At 42.6% G+C, this 23,546-nt stretch overlaps 1 protein-coding gene across 1 annotated transcript in view; it reads right to left on the bottom strand.

Moving 5' to 3' along the window:
* AP1S3 (adaptor related protein complex 1 subunit sigma 3) overlaps nt 1-22,788 on the bottom strand; it is a 55,029-nt gene extending 32,241 nt beyond the window's left edge. The window contains exon 1 of the mRNA XM_032638438.1: nt 22,658-22,788. Coding sequence (XP_032494329.1) covers nt 22,658-22,660 — 3 coding nt within the window. The 5' untranslated portion in view covers nt 22,661-22,788. The remainder of the gene's footprint in view (nt 1-22,657) is intronic.
* Nucleotides 22,789-23,546: the final 758 nt, after the last annotated feature.

Raw genomic sequence — 23,546 nt, 5'->3', positions numbered from 1 at the left:
TGGATTCACTAAAGAAGAACATTTCAAAATGTCTGAGGAAAAAAGAAATAATACTATGTCGATTGGGAGTGTCTCAGTGCTTCACAATAATGAACCACTTTCCAATAATAAACCACGTAATCAGCAATGCTTCTATGCAGGGTCCCAATTAATGTTATTTTAACATGTAAAAAAAATTCATAGTGATTTTTGCTAGATTGTTATAGCCATTTCAAAGGTTTTCAAAATAAGGACAAATAAAAGTATTTTCTTATAAAACACAATGTAAAAAATTACTAACGGTCTTTTGCCTTTTTGATTGATTCCCAGTAATGAATCCCTTTTTTTTTTTTTTTTTTTTTTCGCGATACGCAGGCCTCTCACTGTTGTGGCCTCTCCCCGTTGCGGAGCACAGGCTCCGGACGCGCAGGCTCAGCGGCCATGGCTCACGGGCCCAGCCTCTCCGCGCGGCATGTGGGATCTTCCCGGACCGGGGCACGAACCCGTGTCCCCTGCATCGGCAGGCGGACTCTCAACCACTGCACCACCAGGGAAGCCCATGAATCTCATTTTTAAAAAATAATTTCCAAAATCATAAATTACATTCTTAAGCAATAATGTGAACTATGTTAAAGAATAGTAGCTCTTACACAATTTTAACCAAAAAACCACACAAATCCCAAATGCAGCAAAGACAAACTGCTTTCCTCTATTGAACCTCAGTGTCAAGTAAATTAAAAGTTTCATCAATGGTTTCAAAAAGGAGCATTTTTTAAAAGTGTTTAGTCCTCTCCACCATCCACGGTTCTCAAAAGAAATATCTTTCTGCAATATAGATAATCCAGAAATATTTTGGAACAATTAAGCATTTTTTATAGATGAAACTACAATAAATAAGCATCTACATCCTTGGCTATATAAACCAGTATATGCTAGAACCAAAGTAAGATGGTTTTCCAGTTATGGCAATCTACTTAATTGTGTTAAAGTCTGAACATTTCCATCAATCAAAATTTCTGTATTGGTTGATAGTTCAGACCAACCTTTTTCTATGACTACTTGAACCCTGTTTAGGGTAAATTTAAACTGCAATGATGTTATCAAATGCAAATAAACACACATCAGCAGTCAAGTTTTTTCTTCGTGTAAATCATTGGTACTCACTGAAGACAAACCACCCCAACTCCAAGATCTATCCTCAAACAATTCACTTATCAGTCTTCCTCTTTTAGAAAGCTAAAGCTTTATTCAAAGTTGAATGCAACCAGTTAATTTTTAAAATTTATATCCAAAGTGATCAAGAGGCACCAAAATGGCATGCAAAAATTAGAGACTGTTAATAAGGTTTATAATGCCCCAATTTCATGGTGCAAGTTTAGTGTCACTAAATGTTACTGCTCAGCATTCCATACGTAAGTGCTTTCATTTCATGCAGTAATTAATTGGTTTTACCCTAATAGCATGGCACCTAGCATGAGGGTACAAGTGACAGGTCAGACTCAAAGAAAATTGTTCTTAAGAAGTCCCAGGATGGCAGGTCACTGATTATCTGGTTTGAAAATTAGGTATCCAAAAAATACTTAATAATGAGTACAATTTTCCTGACCTTTGAAAGGTGGAATGGATAGCACAAATGTGGAGTGTAAGGATGTCTATTCAAACTTAAGTAGAATGTTGATTTTGACCCAACCTACCCTGCGTCTCCCCTTTTCCATAGGCTGAATAATGGCCCTTTAACAAAAAAACAATGTGTGATGAGAGTCAGCTAAAGCTAGACGGGGAGAACCTCCCAATTGACGCCTAGGTTCATGCCCCTAAATTTAGGTCCCACCCATGACTCTAGCATGACACAGCAGCCAGCGGCTGAGCACACATCCCAAACCCAAATTAGTGGCTGCAAATCTACACTGCCAACACGGAGGTGGAACCACGAATTATCTCCACAATGCACTTTCAAGTGAGCATGTGTGCTTTGCCAATGCCATAATCACCTTTCTTCCAGTTTTCCAGGTCCCTGATTCCAAACTAGGGGAGGCTGGAAAAGACAAGACTCTTCTGGATCAAATGAAAGGAAGGGGAGTTTCTAAAGTAAGGATATTAATGGTAAAATTTACAAATTGCGTTTGTACGTACGTCCATCTTGAACACTGAATCTTAGGTAAAGTCTTAATTTTGCAGCAGTGTTGTAGGGAATGGGCACTTTGTTCCTAGTTAGTTGAAAACCACCTTAAACTAACAGCTAAAATTATACAGGCGTTAAGCTCGTATGTGTACAAGTCAAGTAAAACGAACCTGTGAGAAAACATTCCTGGAGAAACAAGTGAAGGAAGAATCTGCCTCTGAATGGCCGGCAAAGAAAAAGCCAACGTTGAACAGAAGCCTTTAAATCCGTCAGTGGGCGTAGGAAGTAGGAAATAGTGACCACTACAGCTTTAACATATGTTGATGTACAATTTTCCAAAATACTTCTGAAGACTGTGCCTTTATATTTACAATATATGGTGCTACACTTCTGGTGTCAAGACAAAATTATTTAGTCTCAGAGTTTATTCCGCTTGGTAAGTGATCCATCGGATACTTCAGATGTGTATTTAATACCATTCCAAATTACTTTAACAAATATATGCTTAATACCTCGTCATTCAGAGCCACATCTAACTTCTTATACTTCTAAAAAAAAGTATTTTGGTTTCTCACAGGTTGTTCCTCGACCTATTTTGCTTTGAAGTCTCAGAGAGGGTTTTCTTTTCCCCTTTTGCTTTACTTGTTTCACCCAAGTAGTATACATAATTGAGTTACTTTCTTTTTCAGAACTTTTGCAAATGATGGTGAATCTGAGGTTAAATTTGAATACTTTCTGTGCCTTCACTAGTTTGAGTATACCAGAAACCTCCATTTCTAACACTGATCAAGTACAGAATCAAATGTTACAGGAGAGTTGGTGGTACTAAGTAAAGGTTTTAACAAATGAGAGACAGAGAAGGACTGTCAAACTTTTAACTTCTAGAAAAACAAAAATAAAGACAAACTTGAGTACAGACACTAGAAAAACTGCATAGCTCTCTAGCAGGTATGCTTGCCAAGTTAAAAAGAAACCGGACAGGTTCCAACTGAGTGGATGCTTTCACTTTTCAAAGTGCCAAACCCAAATAATCCCTCCTCGTAATCATGCCAGTAAATGCAAAATGCACATCTTGTGAAATTCATGGTCATATTTCAGTTTTTGGTATAAGGGAAGAATTATTTTTATATCATTTTAGCTGTATATATTTTCATATCATTTAGCTGATTGTTTTTATATAATTTTATGTCCTTTAGCTGTATTTTATATCATTTTAGCTGCATATCATTTTATATCATTTTAGATTCCCCTTTTTTCTTTTCTTATTTTTGGAAGTAAACTTTATACTTTCACTATTCAGAATATATGTAAATACTTATATATAGATATATAATATATATATGCTGAGATATTGTTCATGTTTACTTTTTATAGTATTTGAAGAAAAAGTAATAGTATAAACAAACATTGCAGTGGTTCTCTCAAGGCATCATTTCAGGTGTTTTTATTTTCTTCACGTTTTTGGTGTTTTCTCCAAGTTTTCTATAATAATTATGTATTAGTCACAATTTTTAAAAAATTTAAGTTACAATTCCTAGGGAAATATAGAATATAGTAGCTAATCCAACACAGGAAGGGAAGAACTGGGCTTTCCGGAATGCTGGATAGCTTGAGGCAGTGGTATTACTCAGGGACACCGGAGCAAGGACTCTGCCACACACCCCAGCCCAGGCCCCAACACACTCCAGCCAAGAAAATATGGCTTTGCTGATGTTTGCCTTACGTCAAGAAAGAGACTAATACTTGTAAGAATTTCCTTAATCAGAAATGAAAAAATCGTAACATAAATTCTTCCCAATGGCAAGATAAGGCCTGAGAACACAAGAAGGTGACATAGGTAGAAAGGGCTTCAAGGATTTGGAGAAGCCCATCTTGTCACCCTGTCATCACCAGCAGCTGCTAACCACATCATCCCTGAGGGCCCTGGGAAGCCAGGCTGAGGAGTAGTGCTTCTTCTCCTCTCTGTGTAGCCCCATCCCTTTGGATGAGTTTTAAATTCTAGGCTAATTAATGGGGATTTAATGCTACATGGAAGGGGGATTTTTTTTTTTTTTTTTTGGTCATTCCAAAGGCCGCTGGAAGCAATACAGAAGGAAGGACTCTTTCCAATCACTTTTCATTTGAAAGTTGTATGATGTATAAGTTCTCATTTTAAATGACATCTTTTCATTTATGCAGACCTAAATAGGCCCCTACATTTTGATTCTTTGATGGCAAATCAACTAGAATGCACTAGAATCATGAACTAGAAAACAATGCAGCTAAATTTCCTTGGAAATATTCAACATTTTCTTTTCAATAAATGTTGACAGGCTGGTGAAGTTTTAGGAGAGCTCATTAGGAAGAGCATAACAATTACTCCCACCATTGCTCCCTTACCATCTGTTCTTAATTCCGCAAGCCAGATCGACTGTAGGTCAGAGCAGGTCATTCCCCTCCTCAAACCCTTCTCTCCAAGCAAGCGCCAAGTCCTTACCATGACCTACACGAGGCCTTACTCCACATGCCCCTCTCTACCTCTGAGGTCATCATCTACTCCTGCCCTCTGCTCAATGCTCCCTTCCCCCAAATATCTGCTTGCCTCACTCCCTCACCTCCATTAAGTCTATTAAAAAATCTGCTTCTCAGTAAGGCCTACCCTGAACACTCCGTATAAAATGCGCCACTCTCACGACGCTACCTCAACACTTCTACTACTGAACGCCGCTCCATTACTTTTCACAGTATTTTTTTTTTTTTTTTTTTTTTTTTTGCGGTACGCGGGCCTCTCACTGTTGTGGCCTCTCCCGTTGCGGAGCACAGGCTCCAGACACGCAGGCTCAGCAGCCATGGCTCACGGGCCCAGCCGCTCCGCGGCATGTGGGATCTTCCCAGCCCAGGGCACGAACACGCGCCCCCTGCATCGGCAGGCGGACTCCCAACCACTGCGCCACCAGGAAGCCCCACAGTATTTTGACCTACTATTTTACTTATTATGTTGCTGTTACTCCACACCCTACAATGTAAGCTCCAGAGCCAATGATTTTGCTTTTGTTCATTGTTGTTTCCCACTCTTCCAGAACAGTGACCAGCACATAGTAGGTCCTCAAGAAATACCTTCTGAATGAATGGCTGAAGTTCTATGGCAGATCAACTCTTGTGTGAAAATGCTAAAGCAACAATTTACTTAATTGTAGTTCCATAATACAAAAAAGAAAATATAATGTGTAAAATGTAATTACTTAATTAACTTACAATAGAACTGTGAGAATTCAGAAGATTAATGTTTAGAATATTGATGGGTTTTGAATTATGTCTAAATCCATTGCTGCCTCATATTTTAATGACAGATTTTGCCTGTGGGAGAGGAGATAAATTAATTTTTTCTGGAAATTGTTGATATACTATCAGCATGCAAGTATATTTGGTGTCAATCTCTGATGGATAATTCTAGAACAACATACTAAAAGCAACATGAAAACACTATGAATTTTCCTTCCTGTAAATGTCATTGTAAAAAAAAGGATGCAATGATCCATCATAGCAAAGTCAAAAAAAAGTCTCCCTTAGCCCATTCATTGGTAAGACTAACAATCATAAAGTAACTACCATGGGGACTGAACATTTACTTGAACTCAGAACGAAGAAATGAGCATTTAACTTTTCCAACTGGCTACCAAATATCTGTTTTTCCAACACATTCAACATTATCCCCTCCTGGAAAATGAGACAGAGACAATAAACAATCAGAAAACAAATAATGGCCAAAAGAAAAGTCTTGACAACACAAAAGTAGACTAGGCTGTGCATCTGGGATGCACCTAGATTATGAGAAGTCCCACTGTACAAAAGCAGAAAACAAGCCTCTAACTAAGGACACCTGAAACTGTAGGTAAGTATGAATTGAAATTTAAGAGTTTTCTTAGAGACGTTATTAGAGGTAGCCATTTTATTTTTGTTTTCTGGAAAAACTTAAGTTTTAATTTCCAAGCCACCAAATTCAGAATGGGGATCCAAGCCTTTGTCATCATCGTTCCCCTTCTCTTCTCCTTATGATTTTTCTAGGTGTCCTTCAAGTCACAGAACAGCAGCAATGTCCACCAGCTGCAGAACGCTAGAATGAGTGAATAACTGATTCCATCAGCATCAAGGGCTTCATAACAGTTTTCCCAATAATGCTTCTATCAGTAATACTGAGAACAATGTAATAGAACACCTTCTAAAATCAAGAGGCCTTTACAGCTTTGACCATGGCCCTTCTCAAGTCAGGGCTAATTGACTGAGTCCACTAGGCTTCCTATAGTTCATTCAAAAATCAATGTTGTTTTGGAGTTTTTTTGGTTTAGAAATTAGAAAAGAGCTATATGGATCAAAAGCAGAGAGCAAAATCTGTGTGAGCGATTTTTCTATGGACTTTCAAAGCCTGTCGTTTAGAATTGATACCTAGAGATGGAGTACAGCATCTCCATGCGGTACATTCATGGGCCTTCATCGCCTACCTGAGCCCAAGAGCCAAGAGAACAAATAGATTAAAATCTTGGGGAGAAGAATAAATAGTACAACAAATAACAGTAATTTATTACCATTATACATTATTTGGAATATCATATGCTACCAGTCAGTTTCCATTTCTTAAGTTGGGACAACTGAGGGACAGAGACGTTAAGTAACTTGTCCAAGGCACACCAGCTATAGTTGATAGAATTGGGCTTGGAAGCCAGGAAGGTTGGCAGCAGATCCCCAACTCTGAATAACTTTTACCAACTATAGCCCTGTTTGGAGGACACAGCCTGGCTAAGCCCACTCTGACACAGCCCCTGCATGCCTCTTGTAAGCCATTTCCCAAAATATGGACACTATGAGTGCTAATGTGTGGGACAGCAAAGACAGACAAATCAGCCTCGGAATCGGAGGTAACCCCACTGAATGAAATTTAGAATCATGCGTTACTCAGACCGTCACAGAAGAACCCCAATGGGTCTGAAGAGGCATTCTTTATGTGGCTATAAGTTTGTATCCCATTACCAGTTCAAGATCCTGGCATACACAATGAATCAATAAAGTCTTATAAATCCTTAAAATATTTGCAAAAGGCAAAATGGAAGTGCACAGAATTTTATGAACACTGCATATATTATCTTGTTAGGCATAAGGTTTGAAAAGCTGCCACAATACTTATAGCCTTGTTTGGCCACTTCTTTGTTTTGTCACGTGTTTAGACTATGGAAGTGGCCTGGGCTTTGTGCCCTCTCTGCCTCCCAGCCTCTAACCCCCTGTGGCTCTCATTGCCAGGAAGACTGCGCTGACCAAGTCAGAGAAAAATCACAGGAAGAGACCGCGGTGGACACAGCTGGCATTATTGAGTATCCCACCCTCTGTTCTTTGTTTTCGTCCATTAAACAATGATAAGCAGCTGTTCTCTGCCTTTCATTTCTGTTCTGCTCTGTTTAATTCACAGCCTAGGAGCAGAGACCATGCCAATCACAGTATTGAGCTTAACAAAGAGGCAGAAACGACAAAGGGCTGGCCTTTCTGCTTCTCAGACATCACCTAATCTGAAACTGAATACGCTTGGAAGCTAACATTTAAAACCATCCCTGGCCGCCCTCTAGGCCACGATAATCAGGGGCATGTCGCCAGACAAGGTTTTCCAATGACCCTACCAAATAGCACAAATAAAATTCTCACTGATCATGTAAACAGCCACCATTTGCGAATATGTAGTCTCATGTTTCAAATATAGTTGTACTTCAATCAAACGAGGCTTGGACATTAAACAAAAAAATACTAAGACTGTATAGGAGATTTCAGGCTGACAATAATAACAAAGACCCAATCTTTATTTTAAATGAATGTGATTTCGTTTTTGATTTGGACTTTTGGACTTTTAAGTCATTCTACCAATAGGACAGATAAAGTTAGGAAAACAATACCATTGATTCTGAAAGTAAATATCAACGTTATATAAACCACATTGGAAAACCTTTGAGAATCTTTTGCTATAAAACTAGGACATTCATTGGTTCTCCTTGGTTGGTAAATTTCAGTTGTGGCCTCCAGTGTAGGACACATTTTCTTTGAGAGGAAGAGTCTGAAGGAACTCATTCTGGAAGAAATCATCCAGGGTTGATTTTGGATGTAATTCAAGGAAAGCAGAGACTGGGTTAAATTCTAGGACAGACCCAAGTAATGATTCTTCAGGGTCTGACTCAACTCTCAGATAACAATCACTTTCCCTCCTAAGTTTATGAACTAACTTCAAATTCCTAAGGATTGTGGTAGAAACAAGCCTAAAATGAATATTGCATAGATTTGTGAAACCAACCTAACATGTGAACCTTGTAAGAAAAACTAAGGCAATGGGTCCTAGTTGACTAAAATCTAAAATTTTTTACATTCCACAGCAAATAGTCCAAGCGCATAAACCATTCTTATTTATACATTATTCTGCATTCCATAGAACACAATACTACTAGAATGAACTTTGTCATCAGCTAGGTTAATTGGTTAAATTAGGAATGTAAGTAATATATTCAATGATAAATCTCCATGACAGATAGTAGATGATTGTTTTTTCCATCCTCATGCATTTGAAAAAACTACTTCAACTGTTCACTTGTCAAAAGCAGATCAACAGATCAGATGGCCCTTTTTGCACAAAGCCAGGGTTCAGGCATGAACACACAGCATTGCTAAAAGAAGCAGGAAATGTAAGTAGTCACAAGCCATCACCATCAAGACAGCCAGCAGCAAGGAACAGACAGTGAGTGTTCATTTGAGGGCATGGATAGATGCACCATAATACCTACATTAATGACTGAGCTGTAAGGCTAGTAAATGGCAGAGAGGGATTCCAACACAGATCTGACTGTAAAGCCTGAGGTCTTCCCGTTATCCACACATCAGTCCTTCCCACAATCAAAGGCAGTCTTCAGGGCTTCCCTGGTGGCGCAGTGGTTGAGAGTCCGCCTGCCGATGCAGGGGACACAGGTTCGTGACCCGGTCCGGGAGCCTGCATGCCGCGGAGCGGCTGGGGCCCGTGAGCCATGGCCGCTGAGCCTGCGCGTCGGAGCCTGTGCCCCGCAACGGGAGAGGCCACAGCAGTGAGAGGCCCGTTTACTGCAAAAAAAAAAAAAAAAAAAAAAACTACACTGTTCATAGGTGCACAGTGTAGGTGGGACTGCTTTACACTACGTGAGTCTTTTGAGTCTGTGTTGCATAACACTAGGCTCAACAATACCGCAGACTGTTCACAAATGACTACGTGCAATCCCCATAACTTGGCAATTAAAATAAGAGTCCACAGGCAGCGTGATTAGCCCTCTGCAGAAGACATGTTCCAATCAACACAGCCATGGTGTGGTCAGAGGACGACATGGCTGGAATGACAACCAGAAAGTGGCTCCAGGATCTACTCTACAGGAGCCTGTCTGAAGAAAGCTGTGTTAACAGCAGTGGTCTGCTTAGAGTCCTTGATAAAGAAGACAGTTTGGAAGAATTTGTGAACCCATCTCCAGGGGGCAAAGGTGCCCCCATCTGGCCTCTGTGATTATCTGCGGTTGACTTCTTTACCTCAAGTGGAGACAGATGCAACAGCTATGAGTTATATGACACTAGAGACATTGTCACCGGCCCACCAACTCTCACTACTCCGGTCCTAAGCCCCCCAAAAATCTTCTGGTCATCATCTAACTGCTCAGGGGGCCTTTCCTCCAGGAAGATGCAAATCTGCTGACCAACTAAAATGAACGCAGTGTTCCACACGACAATTGTATTCATCAGTAGAAATGGCCCACTGCATGGCAGGCACAATGTTGGGTATGTTTATATGCATTATATTGTTTAAGCCACGTAACGAGGCAAGGTACCAACATTAAAGACAATAATAATAAATTAAGTTTCTGACACTTAAAAGACTTTCCCGGAGTCATCAAGCTATAGATGGCAGGGCTAAGTACTGAATTCAGGTAGCATTCTATAGTTTTACAAGAAATGTCCAAGGTCTAAGGATAATCTGGAAGAGAAAGGTAGAATTGTTGGTAGACTTCCTAAAAGTATATTTTGGATTTATAAGCATTGCTCTAAGGACAAAGTGCAGAAATTTTAGCAGATTTCCGAAAGGATTCTTATCCAGAAAACTTTTAAGAATCACCAGCTGCTTTGAAGAGGACGTTATTTAAGAGATATGGGAACATATGTATATGTATAACTGATTCACTTTGTTATAAAGCAGAAACTAACACACCATTGTAAAGCAATTATACTCCAATAAAGATGTAAAAAAAAAAAAGATAAAGGATATTAAAAAAAATAGTCACAGATTTAAGCTTCAGTCATGGAGAAATAGTTTAAATATATTTTAATGCCAACAAAGTAATTTCAAGGCAGTTACATGATAGTGAGTCTGGCCTTCTGCTCAAATCTCATTATATAACCCCTTTCGGGCTCTCCCTATTCTTATAGCGTGATGAGACTAAGGCTGGGCAGTAAATAAACGCGCACCGGCTAGAGTGCACCCATTCTCTACCTGGCAGTCTCCGGCTCCTACACAGCTCAGGGAACACCAGACAACACCCAGCACTGGCCTGGCCCATCTTGGGTTCATGGCAACCAGCCATGTGCAGGCTGAAGATGGTTGACATCTTCAAGTCTGAAAACTTGTTTCTTTTTTCATTAGACCTGACAAATAGTATGACTCTTTTAAGGGGAGGATGTGACAGATATTTTGGGGTCACTTTTGTGGGAAATAATCATTCTTTACGTCATCAGCAGAGAAAAACAGGCAATGAAAGAAAAGCACACTCTATTTTTCTCAATTCTTTCCCTTGCCTAACATTTTAAATGCTTATTTAAAATTCAGAAATCTAACCTAATTTTAGCAATGTATAACTACAATATAAACTGTAAAGTCATCAGCACCCATAAATAAATATGCAGTTGCAGTAAAACTGATGTTTAATATAAATCTTTCAAGGATGTTACCAAAAAAATACCCACTCCAAGATGCTTTGGTCTATTATATCTCAATAAAACTGGGAAGAAAACAGAAGCTTTGGAAAGAAAAGTTCTAATTCTGGTTGTGATTATTTCCACAGTTAATTAAAAAAGGATTTGTTGCCCTTTTTTTTTGGGGGGGGGGGTCACTTTTTCAAGGTCCAAAATTTTTAGCTTCCATGTCTAAGACTGTAGTACAGAATATAATTCTAAATTGGAAGTATATTATGGAAGCATTCATGTTGTAAATATTTGCTAAAAACATAATGATTATTACAATTAGTTATCTTAATATTCTGTTCTTGAGCTCTACTGATAAAACACAATTGTCCTCACTGGTTATAAAAGCAGCTCAGAAAAATGAGATTTAAAAGCTGACTTTGTTTAAAAGTCTTGACATGATTCTTTTTAGAAAGATTTAGTGGGGTCTTTACAATATCAATGTTTTGATCCCAAAACTGACTTACGTGCAGCAGAGATGGCGCTAACGCAAATTTTGTTGGCATAACGTTTGCTAAGCAGTTGCTCCAAAAATTACATTCTATCATGATTTAAAAGGCATTTTTGATATTGATTTTACTAATAAATATGGATCAACATCAGTGAATCAGACAAGCCCATTATTACAAAGCAAGTCACTTTAAAAAGGTTTTTTCTCAGACCAAAAGTTATTTGTCTTACAATTGACACAGGATAAGTCTTTTACCAAATGCTTTACACAGGAGCAAGAGTTGAAGTTTTTCACATTGGTCCATTATGTTTTAAAATATTTTATTCTTCAATAAGTTTAATGGTTTGAATTTTAACAAGCAATGACATATAGCTGCTCAATAAATACATATATTTGGCCTGAATTTCCTTAAAAAAATGACTATGGGTGTTAACTGGACTTATTGCAGCGATTCATTTCACAATATATACATATACTGAATCATTATATTAGTTACACCTGAAACTAATATAATGTTATATGTCAGTTATATCTCAAAAAAACCTTTTTTTATAGCAATTTGGCATTGCCCCAACACCCAAGCTCATGATCAGGAGGTTCATCTCAATTAAGAGGAAATAAAAAAGAAAAAATTATGAAAGATTCAAGTTTTTCTGAGATATGGGTGTGGTTGTCCAACTTACCTACTATAAAAGAAAAATGAACATAAAACTTTAAAGTCACTTTAAAATCTTTCTGAACAGAAAACAAAAAAGCCAGACCTTCCTGAACTGTCCTCCCAACAAATGACAGGGAGAAAATCTCCTCTGTCATTCAACAGCCTCCACCAATGACTCCACTTTTTTCTCGAGAACTAGGTTTCTGCGTGTGTATGTTTCCCAAACTGATTCCCAGATGCAGCCACGCCAATCTGCTTGCAGGCCCTGAAACGCCTTGTTAGAGCGCATCTCACACCCCATTCCTAATCCCTCTCCCATGCCCAAAATATACTCCTCACCCAACCAAGTCTATAACATCCTTTCAGAATCTCTCATAAAATTTACACGTCCCCATGTACCCTATCCCATCCCAGCTACATCTCTATTTTCGACATTCTTGAAAGAAACGTGCAAGTTGTACTGTTTATGTTTTTCCCTCCCTGTGGGATAAGAAGCATACTCATTTCTGTCTCCTTTATAGCTCTTAATAATCTCCAATTCCGGGTACAGACCACACAGTCGGTATTCAGTAAATGTGTACCTACAGCAAAATAGTAATGCTGTGCTTCTTTCACACCTGACTTGATTGAAGCCAAAAGTGCACTTAAACCTGTGCCTAAACACACACACAAATAGATGTGTGAGCAATGCAATGATTCGATGTAAAGTTACATGAGCTCTGTTGGTATGGCCTTCCTGGTACGTGACAACCCCACCTGCAAGCTGCACTTCCGAGGAGCCCAGCTCCTGATCAACAGCAACACAAGGACATATGGCTCAACAGTTCAGCATCAGGCTTGCCCCACTTCTGGATCTGACACATAAGGTACATTGGGTTGGAGAGGCATATGACTTTCTTGTAGCTGATTACAAACTGTGAGAGCCCAGAAAGGATTTTTAAGATTCTCTCTCGCCTCAAGTGACAGCTGAGGACTGGTCCCGGGAAGTTAGGTAACGTGGTAAATAAAGGTCATGGTTACTGGCATAGCTGGGTACAGGACCCAGATCCCCTTATCTTCCAGTCTAGCAATCCTTCCAAGCATCATGCTCCTCTTTCCAGTGATGTCTGTCTTCGGCTGCTATTAAAATAAGCTTTCCTTTTCAAAACATCATTAGAGTGATGGAGGAAGGTAACAGCAATTGTTTCTTAGAGATACACAAGGAAACTAGCCCACTCAGAGACAGAACACACGCACACATCCCTAAACACACCTGCAACTGCAGTAACATTGTTTCTTGGCTGCTAAGAAGGCAACCCATCTCCAAACCTATGCAGCTGAGTGAAGTGAGGCTTCCTCCGGACTCTGGACAAGCCTCAAGCTACTTTTGACCCATTTCCCCAAATGCTTAAGTAAGATATTAATTTTTTTTTTAACTCTAAAATAAAAAGTTTGTCCTTTTTCGTTATCTGTAAAGTCAGTGAGAAATGTCATTCCTGATAATACTGGATAAAGAATTTCTTAGTGGGGTTGACTGGAGGGCAGAGTTAGAGATGGGGGAATCAATAAGAAACCAGTTTGGACTTCCCTGATGGCGCAGTGCTTAAGAATCTACCTTCAAATACAGGGGACACGGGTTTGATTCCCCGTCTGTGCGCCACACTACTGAGCCCACATGCCACAACTACTGAAGCCCGTGTGCCTAGAGCCCGTGCTCTGCAACAAGAGAAGCCACCGCAATGAGAAGCCCGCGCACCGCAATGAAGAGTAGCCTCCCCACCCGCTCGCCGCAACAAGAGAAAGCCCGTGTGCAGCAGTGAAGACCCAACACAGCCAAAAATATAAATAAATAAATAAATAAATAAATAAATGAAATAAAACTAATTAAGAAAAAAGGTACATCTTTAAAAGAAAAAAGAAAGAAACCAGTTTGTCATGGTAGACCTTCAGCAGGCACTCCTTCAGGACTTACATTTTCTTAATACCACCTTTCCGTGTTGTCTACTTATTAACCCCTTCCCACTCACATACATACCAGACACACACCACCCTTTTCTGAAAAGCTGGAGGCAGGGTCACCTGCTCTTCTGGGGCTCAGCCCCACGACTGTCTCTCCCATGAGCCCCTCCCATGTCCTCCTGCATGGAATTCCTGCAGCAATTATGTAATCTGAACGACATACTTCACAGCTTAATTATCTACTCCCATACTCATCTAGGTTTGCTATGCATGTGAGAAATTTCTTCCCAACACACAAGTTTCTTGTAATCAAGAAAACAGATCTCATACTTGTGGGGTTTTCTTTTCTAATAACCTCCTTGGTTAAGAACACAAGGATTAACAAATGAAGAAGAAAAAAAAACCCTGAAAAGTGATTCATGTAATATTTCTCCATTATCATTTCATCTGGACAAGGTAATCAACTTAGGATATATCAACAATAGCTGTTGGTGGTTTAATTTTGTCTTATAGTCAATATGTCCCTAATTAGGTTTTCTCCTGGAGTCTTTTGAGAGGCAGACTGGCCTTTGGTTCTGTTTCAAATCATTCGAGGAGGAAAAGGTCCTAGAATAGGGAGCAGAAATTCCAAGCAATTTTCAATTCGCCTTTTGAAGTCGAATGAAACCTTAATAACTTGGGACCCCATTCATATTTCATAGTGATGCTTATTTGATCTTTCTCAATGTGAATTTTTTTGTGGCCAGGAACAACTTGCTCTGATTACTATGCTAAACTCAGCGCCCGCATTGTAATGATCACTTAAACGTTTATTAAGAACTTCCTTTTTCTTCCTATGGCAGCCTATACTCCACACTCATTAAAAACCTGTCCCTAGGGCCTTTATACCTTGACAACCATGCAATGGTTGTGCACAAAGTTTAAGAGGTGGGAGATTGCCCATCCATCACACTCTTTGAAAATTCAGGTTCAATCTGACAGACAGACCTGCCTTGTTATATAGTCAAGCCTCCTCTTTTCCCCGTATTTTTTTTACAAAGATTGTCAACGTAGACTAGATTTTCTGAATTCTTAAAGTATCCAAATTGTGAGGTCAAACAGACTTAGAAAGGTAGGACTCACACACAGGACACTTTGAATTGAGAACCTGACTTCTCACAAAGAAACTGGAGGCAAGCAGTCGTTTCCGAAATAAAAGGAAAACGTTCTATACACACTCTGAGTTCAGAATCACATTTTTTTAAATGTGATATTACAATAACCCTTATCTTCTCCCACCTCCCCAGTATCTGCAGTCTGTGATATTTTGTTTCTTTGCTTCATCCGTTCAAATAAATTTCTCATTAAAAAAAGAAAAACACTTAAGAACTATTTTTAAGTTTTTCATTAGCTTTTTCCTATCTCCCTTAAAAATGTCCTGGCTAACATTTATGGAATGTATGCCAGGTGCCAGCCCCCGAGCTAAGGGTTGAACTGGATTGGCTCATTCAATCTTCAGGGAACTTTAGGAAGCGGGCCTCGTTTCGAGAGCAAAGAGCAGAGCCTCCCAGATCACAGAGCCTGCACCCAGGAGCCCAGGGCCCTCTGCCTCACCACCACGTCACACCTGTATCCCACATCTGCCTTTAGAAATGAGCACAGGCAGGCTTCCTGAAACGCTGTAGGCATGTCACCTCCACAGGCAACGTGTATCTCAACATTTACACAACAGAGACGTCTCCTCCAACAGCACTTCTGCCTCCCGAGGAAGTTCTGACACTTAAAAGAAACAGTCATCTTTTTCAGGCCTCTTGTAGCCTCACCTGCATAACGAAAAGTTGCTGCCCTGATTTTTTTTTTCAGGGAAGCCAAGAGAAGCTGGAGGTGGGCAGAAGACACTGAAACTGGGGGCTGAACTATTCAGTCAATCTGAATCTGGTACCGGGCTTGATTGGTCCTCCCTGACTCTTTCAGGGACAGGACTTCTCAATCTTGCTAGAATGTTCTGCTGTCTACTGAACACAGTGAGGCCAATCCTAGTTCATCTGACAAGCACCTCTGTGCTTTCATGGTTCCGTCCTGTGAAATGACTAGCAATATTATTTTACCTTTTTACCAAAAGTTTTCAGAGTCGCTGAAGTTAGAAAGATGGATCACATTTTTTTCCCCCTCAGCTAGTCTCGACTCTCATTCAAAAGCAAGGTACAGGGCTTTCCTGGTGGCACAGTGGTTGAGAGCCCACCTGCCAATGCAGGGGACACGGGTTCGAGCCCTGGTCCGGGAAGATCCCACATGCCGCGGAGCGGCTGGGCCCGTGCGCCACAACTACTGAGCCTGCGCTCTGGAGCCTGCAAGCCGCAACTACTGAGCCCACGTGCTACAACTACTGAAGCCCGCATGCCTAGAGCCCGTGCTCCGCAACGAGAAGCCACCGCAATGAGAAGCCCGCGCACGGTAACGAAGAGTAGCCCCCACTCACCGCAACTAGAGAAAGCCCGTGCACAGCAATGAAGACCCAGTGCAGACAAAAATAAATAAAATAAATAAATTTATTTTTTTAAAAAAGCAAGGTACAAACAGGAGTCCTGGAAGCCTGACCAAGAGCCCAAGTTAAAGAAAATAGAAGAGAGAAAGTGTCTGTGTGCGTACATGCATGTGTGTGTCTGTGTGTGTGTGTGTGTGTGTGTGTGTGTGTACGTATTGTAAGGAAACTTCTGTTTCCATCCCAATTCCAGACACATCCAGGCTTAAGAAGTTACAAAACATAGGGAAAAACAAAGCAGAGTTTTGCTGGAGAAGTAATACAAATGGGAACATTTTTTAAGTCATTTTTCATATAATTTAAAAGGTGCTATGTTCAAATACAAAAAAAACCTGAGATGTCTAATAGAACACACAATAAAAAGTGACTCTTTTTACAACACCAGATGCTTAGAGCCCTTCCCAGAAACAATCACTGTCTCTAGCATACCCTTCTACAAGTTTTCTGTTTATTTGCAGGTTTATCTGTGTCATCATTTTAGACAAATTTGTCTAAGCTGACAAATTATACCACACCTGACAATCAGGGCAGACCCAGGAAGACCTGGGGAAGCCATGGCATCCCGTGCCCAGGGCTCCATTGGGACGTGGACAGAGGCAATGAGAGCAGCGGAAGCACCGACCTAAGGATCTAACCTACAGCAAACGCGGGGAGCGGATACGGCTGAGAACTCCCCATCCAGTCAGAACTGATTCAGGAAATGACCAAGTACAGTCCAAGCCAGCCGGACGAACGGCCCACGACCTCAGGACAAGAAGGGAAGGGGTGGCAGGGCCTGACATAGCCACCAGGATCGGCACTGCTTGGGTCCCCATGCCACCTGCCTGGGAATCATCTACAACTTCCATGAAGTAAGAATGAGATGATGACTAACCCCTACTTTATAGTATAATCCTCTTCTGTACGCTTGATACAAAATACATATTAAGAAAGTTTAGAGAACTTCCCGCCAAGAACGTGGGCTCCAGGAGAGGAGAGCTTCTGGCTTCTTCAGCATGACCTCTGGGGCCTAGATCCAGGGCTGGCTTTTGTGGACACCAGAGCCCTGGGTTCACAAAGGGAGCACCCTTGACTTAATTGCCCTGCTGCCATTGTCTTGAAATTCCCAATAAATTCTGAACGAGGGATCCTACATTTTCATTTTGTACTGGGCACCACAAATGATATAGCCAGTCCTGCCTGGAACACTGCTTGTCATAGGGCAGGTGTCCAATTTATTTGTCAAATGTACACATGATGTGAATTAATGGAAGTTGCCTGAAAACATGGGTCTACAGAACAAACTCAGCCTCCAGGCCAATTCTGGCCCTCCACCTGTTTTGGTAAATAAAGTTTTATTAAAACACAGTCACAGCCATTTGCATCTTGTCCATGGCTGCTTTCACTCTACAGCAGAGGGGTTGAGTAATAGTGACAGAGACTGTAAGGCCCAGAAAGCCTAAAATATTTACAGTCCGGCCCTTTACAGAAAATGTTTCGGACACCTGCCTTAGAACACTGTCTCAAATTTCTCTTCCCAAATAATTAGAACTGCAGAAAAGGCAGGTAGACTTGTGAGATCTGGAGGGTCAGCCTTAAGCAACTAGCCATAAAACGAACTATATCTTAGGTGTTTATCTTTAAAGTTTATGGGAGGTTTGCCTCTTGGACCCAAATACATTGATGTTTTAATGCAAAAAAAAAAATTTTTTTTTTTTAGTCTATAATGAGCTGGAAGAGTCGTTTTTACCCCTGAAGGTCCCCCCTCAACAAGGGTGAGTATACAAAGGGCAGAAGCACCACAGTTTGTACTGTGGCCTTAGTTCCTCCTCTTAATAGACCCAGTGTAGAAGGAAGGCTCCTGTAGCATTTAAGTGGCCACTGAACCTTGCCACACACCGTCGTTTCTTACCGGCCCAGAAGCCCTGCTACAGAAGATCCAACAAGGACATTAAAACTGGAATCCTGCATGCCTATGTTCCTGACTGAATGTAATATAGGTCTACGCCCCATCGCACTGAGGGACTAACAAGTGGTTATATTATTTTTCCCCAGGCAGTTTTCAGAAACTATTTAGAGAGAGCTATTTCAGAACCCCGCTCTACCTGTTGGGAAGTGTTCAGACTTGGGACTTTGTGGGAGATTTTTTGAAGGCCAGCTTCCTCATAATGGTCAGTGGCATTTCATTTCTAAATGAAACAGTGTGCAGTACCCCCTTTCCACTGTAAAAATTCTTAATTTATTCCACGTTAGCAGCCATGCAAGAAGTACATTTTCTCTTGCTAGTCAGAGTGCTGGAGAGACAGTTTAGTACACCCCTGAGAGGATTTCAGGGGTGTTTGCCTCTGATCTCTGCATGCATTCTTTTACATCACAGGATCTGGAAAGGGAGCTTCTCCTGGTAAAGAGCTAGAAAACAATGAATTCCAGCAGAGAAAAACAAGATACGTGAGAAAGGGAGGCTATAAGAGAGGCAAGGGGACTTTCCCTGGTGGCGCAGTGGATAAGACTCCACGCTCCCGATGCAGAGGGCCCAGGTTCAATCCCTGGCCAGGAAACTAGACCCCACATGCATACCACAACTAAGAGTTCGCATACCACAAACCAAGGAACCCACGTGCTGCAACTAAGGAGCCCGTGAGCTGCAACTAAGGAGCCCACGTGCCGCAACTAAGACCCGGTGCAAACAAATAATAAATAAATATTAAATAAATAAATAATTTAAATAAAATGGTGTAGCTGCTGTGGAAAACATTAAAAAAAGAGAGAGAGAGAGAGGCAAGGACAGGCCCCAGGAAAGAAGGAACACCAGTGAAATCTCAGCTCACTCAGAGAATCTCTGGTACAGTAACAAGAAAATAAAATTGAAAGAATGATTCATAGAGATGTCAAGGAATGCTAATCTTTGGAGACTCATACAGGAACTTTCTTTATTTGTGTTAGGGGAAGGGGTGACTTTATCCATTATGTCTTCATCCGTAATAAAATAATTCATGGGACCCAAAAGGACAGACATTGGAAACAGTGGGCAAATACACAATCTGCTGACCATTTCCTGCCAGCTGTTGTCAATAAAATACCACACAAAAATTGTAAGCTGCTGACAGTATTTGTCACAGAAACCAGTAATGGGAACTCAGAAGTAACAACCCTGGGGAGGGGTAAATACAAGTCTCACTGGTGCTGTTGAGAGGCCTGTGGGAAGGGTCTGTTGTGGGTGAACCCTCTTGGGAGAACTGAAACACCGCACAGGGTCTCTTCCCAACCCCTCAACCCCATAGTAAGTGCTGGCCAGCAGCCCAGACCACGTCTCAGTGGAGGACGGCGCTCGCTACTGCTGACATAATAGGCTTCCTCACTCAAGCTGGAATTTAAACCCCAAAATAACAATACACACTAATCACAATTTACTTAAGCGTCAGACAATAAAACTGATATACTGGGTGCTGGAGAGGGGTTCCCAGCAGGATCTCCAGTTCAGAGTTAGCTATCTCCACCCTCACCCTCTCGGCTTCTCACTGTTCCCATTTCTCTGTAATACAGTGAGATTATGATGAACATGGGGAACTTGGAATTACCCTATTTAGGAAAAGGAAGCATTCATGCTGTTTCTAACATAAAATCAGATAAAGAAATAACTTCACAGTTCAGCTTGGGAAGGTGAATTTACTGTATGGTATTGTAAATTTAATAGAGAAACATTTCAGATACTTGTTGATTCACTTAAAAATTATAATCAACCTATTACACATGATCAGAAACAACTCTTTGATGAACGGTAACAATATTTTCCAAAGCAAAAAAAAAATATTAGTGAGAAGAGTGGCACTGTTCTACTTTTTGGCAAATTTCCTTAATGTCTGGCTCCACAGAAGACAGCTGGACTCTGCTACCACTTTTGCATTCACTCTGCTGCACTCTCGCAGGTCACGTGAGCCTTGAGAAAACTTCATGTACAGTCATGTAGGAATGAACGTGTAAAGGGCAAATAATATCTCTATGCTATTATGAAAATCGTTTTGGCCTTGTGGACCTCTAAAAAGTCTTGGGGGGCTTCCCTGGTGGCGCAGTGGTTGAGAGTCTGCCTGCCGATGCAGGGGACACGGGTTCGTGCCCCAGTCCGGGAGGATCCCACATGCCGCGGAGTGGCTGGGCCCACGAGCCATGGCCGCTGAGCCTGCGTGTCCAGAGTCTGTGCTCCACAACAGGAGAGGTCACAGCAGTGAGAGGCCCACATACCAAAAAAAAAAAAAAAAAGTCTTGGGGACTCCTAAGTGTACCCAGCCCACACTTTGAGAACCACTGCCTTATGAGTTGGGAACAGTTATTATCTCCATTTTACAAATGAGCAAACTGGCATAGAGAGGTCAAGTCATGGTCCAAGGACACATTGCTGGGACAGGTCAGAGCAGATAAAATACAAAGAGCATGATACCCTCATTAGGTTGTTTGTTGCAAGAACTGACTGAGATCAAGAAGGTAAGGCGTTGAGCATCCTCCTATCACAGGCACTCAATAACATCAATATTTCCCATTGGGCTAGATCTAGTAGAAAAGCCAGGGAAACTGCACATTTCTGATCAACTCATCATTTGACACCAGCAAGAAAACATAAAATTCCACTGCAGGCGTTGTCCAGAGCATGGATCCTACACAAGCTCTCGGAACGGAAGATTTTTGCTACTCAGAAACTCCAGGGCCTTACTCCACCCTCCATTAGGCAAAAAATGTGGCGGGCTGCACACATGTCACCTTCTTCCTTGGGAAACCTGAGCAAGCCAGGAGAGCTGCTCCATTATTTACAGCCTCCTTTTTTCATCATGCTATATTTACAAGGAACCCTCAACAAACAACAATGGCGTCTCCAGTCTGTGCAGCCAAACCTCTCCTTGGAAAGCATCTGTGGTCTTCCCATCCAGGGGCTCGGCACTCCACTTCTCTCCTTGTCCATCAACTTTCATAACCCACATGGCCCTCCTCCTCCTGCCTGTGGAGGGTACTCAAGCCCAGAGTGCAGGTCACTTCTGTTCCTCCTCCGATTGGGAGGTGAGCTCAGCTGGGGAAGTGGAACTCATACAGTTCAGGCCACCGCACTCTCAAAACACTACCCTAAACAGAAGGCAAGAACAAGAGGTGCCTGAAGCTATTGCTTCCATCCAAGTGCAGGCAACCAGGATCTCTCACCTGGAGCACTGCAAACTGGTCTCCCTGTCTCCACTTCCACACCTCCTCACACACGTACCCCAGGCTGCTCTCCACCAACAGCCAAAGCGATCTTTTAAAAGTATCGAAGGGATAAAGTCAGTTCTCACGCTTAAACCGCTCCCAAGGCTCCCCCACTCAGTGGAAATAAAATCCAAACTCCTTAACTTGGTTTATTAGGACCTGCCTCGTCTGGCCCCTGCCTACCTTTCTCGCTACAAGCAAGGGTTCCTTCTCTCTGGCCTTTGCTCTCTCTGCTCCCACTACCTGCAGAGCTCCCCTAAGGACTTCCAACAGCGCAGAGGTCACCTCCTCAAGGAGGCCTTCATTGCCTGCCCGCTCTGCAGCTGCCGCCTCTCCATCCCTCCATCCGGTTGTACTTGAGACTTTAGAGCACTTACTCTCGGAAGTTATCTTCATTTTACTGGTATATTACTCATCTCCCTCCTTCAACATCGTCCTCCTAGAAGGTAAGCCGCCAATAGCAAGGACTCCACCTGGTCCCCGCGACATCTCCAACCGCCTGGCACCGCGCCTGGCACAGACTAAGCGCTCAGCAAACGGTGTAATGAATGAAGCGGCAGTGCCCGAGAGTCCCAAGCTGGCGTCCCTAGCGCCCCGGGCGCATCCGCACCGTCCGGGCGCATCCGCACCGTCCGGGCGCCAGGACTACAGGCGCGGGCGGGCCGGGGGGCTGGGGGACCGGCGGGGCGGGACGGGGCTGCTCGCCCACCCGGCCCGCGCGCCCGGCTCGGCGCAGCAGGTGCCTCCCGGGAGCGCGCTCACACAACGTCCGCCCTGGTCCGCGCCGCCGCCCCGCTCTCCAGCACTAACCATGGTGGCCGGGCCGCCGCCGCCGTCCCCGCGGGCGAGAGACGAGCGCGGTGGACTCGAGGGCGAGAGGCGAGCGAAGGAGCCGGTGCGGCTGACAGGTGAGGTGCCCGCCTCAGACCATGGCTGCTTCCCACAATGCCCTCGAAGCGAAAGTTTGCAGACTCCTCCCCGCGCCTCTGCCCTCCCTCCCCTCCGGCTCCTACCAGCTCCCTCCCTGCCCCCTCCTCCCGCTCCCCCCTCCTCCCTCCTCCTCCCGCCCCGCCCCACCCCGCCCCGCCGCAGCTGGCCCCGCCCCGCGCCGCGTGGGCTGCCCTAGGTGCGAATACACCTGGGCGCGCGCCTCCGCCTCCAGCCTCTTAGGCCCAGGCGCCGGGAACCAGAGCCCGCGGGATCCGCACTGAGCAGCCCCACGCGGTGAGCGCCGAGGGGGCTGCTTTCCTGACTCTGCGAGCGAGTGTGTCATTCATTCATCCCACAAACGTTGATCAGACCTGGCTAAGAGATCTCCCGAGACACTTGCGGGAAGTGTCACTGGTTGTCTTGTCCTAAACCGTGTAAGGCGGGGAGCGTTTGGCAGATCTGGAACTCTGCTGGCAAGAAGCGATTTCTTGCCTCGGATTTCTTTCTTTTCATATATATATACATATACACACATATTCATGCATTTTATATATATATATATATGTCTGCAATCCAAGGGCATAGGTCATTTTAAACTGGCCCGGTTTTAAGACGTCTCTCCTAAGACTGGCGTGGAGCCTCTTATCTCTCTCCTTCTCCCCTTGGTTTTTCTTAAGTCTGGAGTTTCCACCTGGGCCGTTAGGAGTCTCCAAACCCCCAAGTTGTAAGCAGAGTTATGAGTGCATTTTTATGTTCGTTTGGGAGAGTC

This window comes from Phocoena sinus, chromosome 7, assembly GCF_008692025.1.
Source record: "Phocoena sinus isolate mPhoSin1 chromosome 7, mPhoSin1.pri, whole genome shotgun sequence".
NCBI lineage: Eukaryota > Metazoa > Chordata > Mammalia > Artiodactyla > Phocoenidae > Phocoena > Phocoena sinus.
The sequence above is the reverse complement of the archived record's forward strand: the minus strand, read 5'-3'. Positions and strand labels throughout refer to the sequence as shown.